Source organism: Poecilia latipinna, unplaced genomic scaffold, assembly GCF_001443285.1.
Source record: "Poecilia latipinna isolate Pla-1442-1.1 unplaced genomic scaffold, P_latipinna-1.0 Scaffold6692, whole genome shotgun sequence".
Lineage (NCBI taxonomy): Eukaryota > Metazoa > Chordata > Actinopteri > Cyprinodontiformes > Poeciliidae > Poecilia > Poecilia latipinna.
Window position 1 is genome coordinate 1,001 of NW_015119308.1, and position 2,825 is coordinate 3,825.

The 2,825-nt window shown below is 35.8% G+C and overlaps 1 protein-coding gene across 1 annotated transcript; it reads right to left on the reverse strand.

Annotated features, from left to right (window-relative positions):
* Window positions 1–253: 253 nt before the first annotated feature.
* LOC106944042 (transmembrane protein 41A-B-like) lies at window positions 254–2,277 on the reverse strand (the record flags this gene model as incomplete). The annotated part of the gene is made up of 2 exons (XM_015027311.1): window positions 254–2,018; window positions 2,112–2,277. Coding segments are annotated over 2 exons (387 nt in total), but the record flags the coding sequence as incomplete, so codon positions are not given.
* Between the last annotated feature and the right edge of the window lie 548 nt (window positions 2,278–2,825).

The following is a 2,825-nucleotide window of genomic DNA, read 5'->3' on the forward strand; positions in this document are numbered from 1 at the left end:
ACAGCTGCAATGAACACAATCAGTAAAAACAGAAGTTTCAAAATCAGAACAGAAGGAAACATCTGGAGCCAGATACATAAATCCCAGAGGAGTTTTACATCTAATGTGTTTGAGCACATTTTTCATAATATGTTTTTGAACACACTTTTCATTGTACTTTTGCTTGCAGCAATAATCAGTCTATGGCATGATTACTCATGTTTTAAATAGTGCTGCTCAAAATAAAATTTTAACTCCAAGGTTTTTGTTTTTTATATAATTACATCTGATTCAACTCCTGATTTAAACAGGCAGCCCTTAAAGCCGCAGTAAATAATTATTTTAAGTATTTTTTACATCATATGTGTCGCTCTGTCATGGCAGCCTAACATGAAACAGATAATCTGTGAAAAAAAAAAAAAATCACATTTGTAGAAATCCACTGCTTGGTCAGAAAAAAACAATTCAGAAGAAGACAGAATTTTTAGATGTTACTATATAACATCTGAAATCTACTGGCTTATGTCTAAGTGTTGGTAAAATATGTATGATAAATGAAAAAGGAGGAACGTCTCAGTGCTGTTAAACCTGCTTGTGTGTGCGCTGCTCACACCCACCCCCTCGCTCTCTGTTGTGTCACAGCTAGCCCCATCAACAGAGCCTGCTAGTTAGCATGACCACTGATGACTTCGGATAAACAGTTTCCTGGATCAGAAAGCTACTTCTCCTCAATTAGCACATTTAGCAGCGAGTATGTGAACTTGATTCACAACGTTAATCAAGCTATTATAATAAACTGGTCGTTTATTATTATTTTAAAAGAACAGATTTCAGGCTAAAAAATTTAACATGCCTTTTTCAAATCTTCCTATAGATTTGAAAGAAAGTAACATCTAAAATCTAGATGTCTAAGAGTTAGTAAAATATGTATGATAAATGCAAAATAATAAAGACTTTACAACAGTCTGTTTTTTAGCCAAATAATCGCTAACCATTTAAGAAGCGATTTAAGTAATAAAAATTACAGAAAAAATTAAAAAACAACTTATTGAATATTTCTATATGTGAAAAACTAGTCGCTCTGAGTCACTGCAACGAGACCTCTCCCATTTTACAGAGAAAATGCATAAACCCATTCAACATACTGCGGAATAAGTGATGATGAAGCTAATCATGATTAGCAAAAACATCTCATATTGTTCTCTAGTTTCTACTGCAAATATCTTCATTTTTTCCTCATTTCATGTTACAAGAACTTCTCAGTAAGTTGTACAAGTTTTTGTACTGATTATATATATGAAAAAAGTATCAACTCCCCTGGCAGATTTCGCTACTTTTAGCAAGAAATAATCTGCCAGTGGAATTAATCCATTGTTTTTATTAATATTGACAAATTATTTACCTGTAACAAGCTCATATATCTTTTTCAGAGCTTACTTGTGAGTCCGTGTGTCGGATTTTAAGTTTATTAAGTTACTAGAGAAAAATACTTTGTAATATTTAGTGTTTTTGCAGTGCATGCATCAGATCTTTAACAGGAACAGAAAGATTTGTTCATCTCGAAGGTGACACTTATTCAGCTCTATGCAAAATAATGAAAATTTCTTGCAAAATGTGACATTCCATGCATTCAAGAGGAGGATTTTCACCACAGTAACTTCTAAGGTGTTTTAAGGCAATGAAGACTAAGCACAACCTGATAAAAATAGAAGTTCAAAATAAGCACCGCCCTGAATGTCTGGAGTCTCCAGAGTGACCTAGCAGAGGTCTAAAGGTCACAAATGTCCATCTCTACCTGAGCAGCGTTGGCATTCAATGTCATCTGCTCTTCCTGTCCTGGCCGGTTCCATTGCTGGTGACGCCATCCAGCTTGAGGTGAGCAGAGCCATAGTGTTTGATGAGCGCTCCAGGCAGCAGAGCCATGAGCGCAATGGCCAGCAGCTGAGCCAGCGTCCCCCACGAGAATATGTCGTCCAAAGAGGACAGCTGTGACAGGACGGAACCCGTACGCACACAGATGAAGTTGTACGGGATTAAACCTTGGAGGAGGAAGATAAGACGGAAACAGCAGCTGTGTCATTGGATCTGCGGCACATCTGTTTGTTTATTCATTTTTATGCTTTTTAGCTCACCTATTAATACAGAGAAGAAGAAAATGGATAGAGGGATGTTGAGGACAGGACAGGTTATGTTAAGGAACCAGTTAGGAGTCATGGGGAAAAAACGAAGGAAGAGGAGGAAGAAGAATAAGCTGCTACGATTCTCCTCCACCTGACAGGAAGATGAGAACAGGATAGTTCAGGAAAGAAAATATAACAAAGAAAAAGGTTTTGCAGGGATTCAAAGGAAAATAAAAACAAGACATGGTTAGGAAGAAGTTGTGAGAAAAATGTTCAGTTTTAATCCACCGATTCTAAGCAAAAAAGCTTTATTAGTGCAACACTTCAGTCCAACAACTTTATTATGAGTTTAGTTTAAATTGAAAGAGATTTTCATTAAACCAAAACATTTCTGATGGGGAATAAAAAAATGTCAATCTGCAAGCATTGGAACTTATAGATTAATTTGACACTTTTAGATTTATTTTGCATTTTATTGAGTTATTTTTAGACCGAAAAGATGAACGGAAAACTCAGAGGAATTTTGTTACTCATGTTTTCCCATAGACCAGTTTTAATCTGGTTATCGTCAGCTTTATCTGCCCCCCGTCAGGTTCATTTTTCAGTCATATTTGCACCATGTTATTCTTTCATTTAAGTGCCACAACTTCAAACTAAATATTTATTAGCAAGCTAAATAGTTTGTCATGATCCGTGTTTCTGTGTATTTATTTTAAGGTTTTTCTG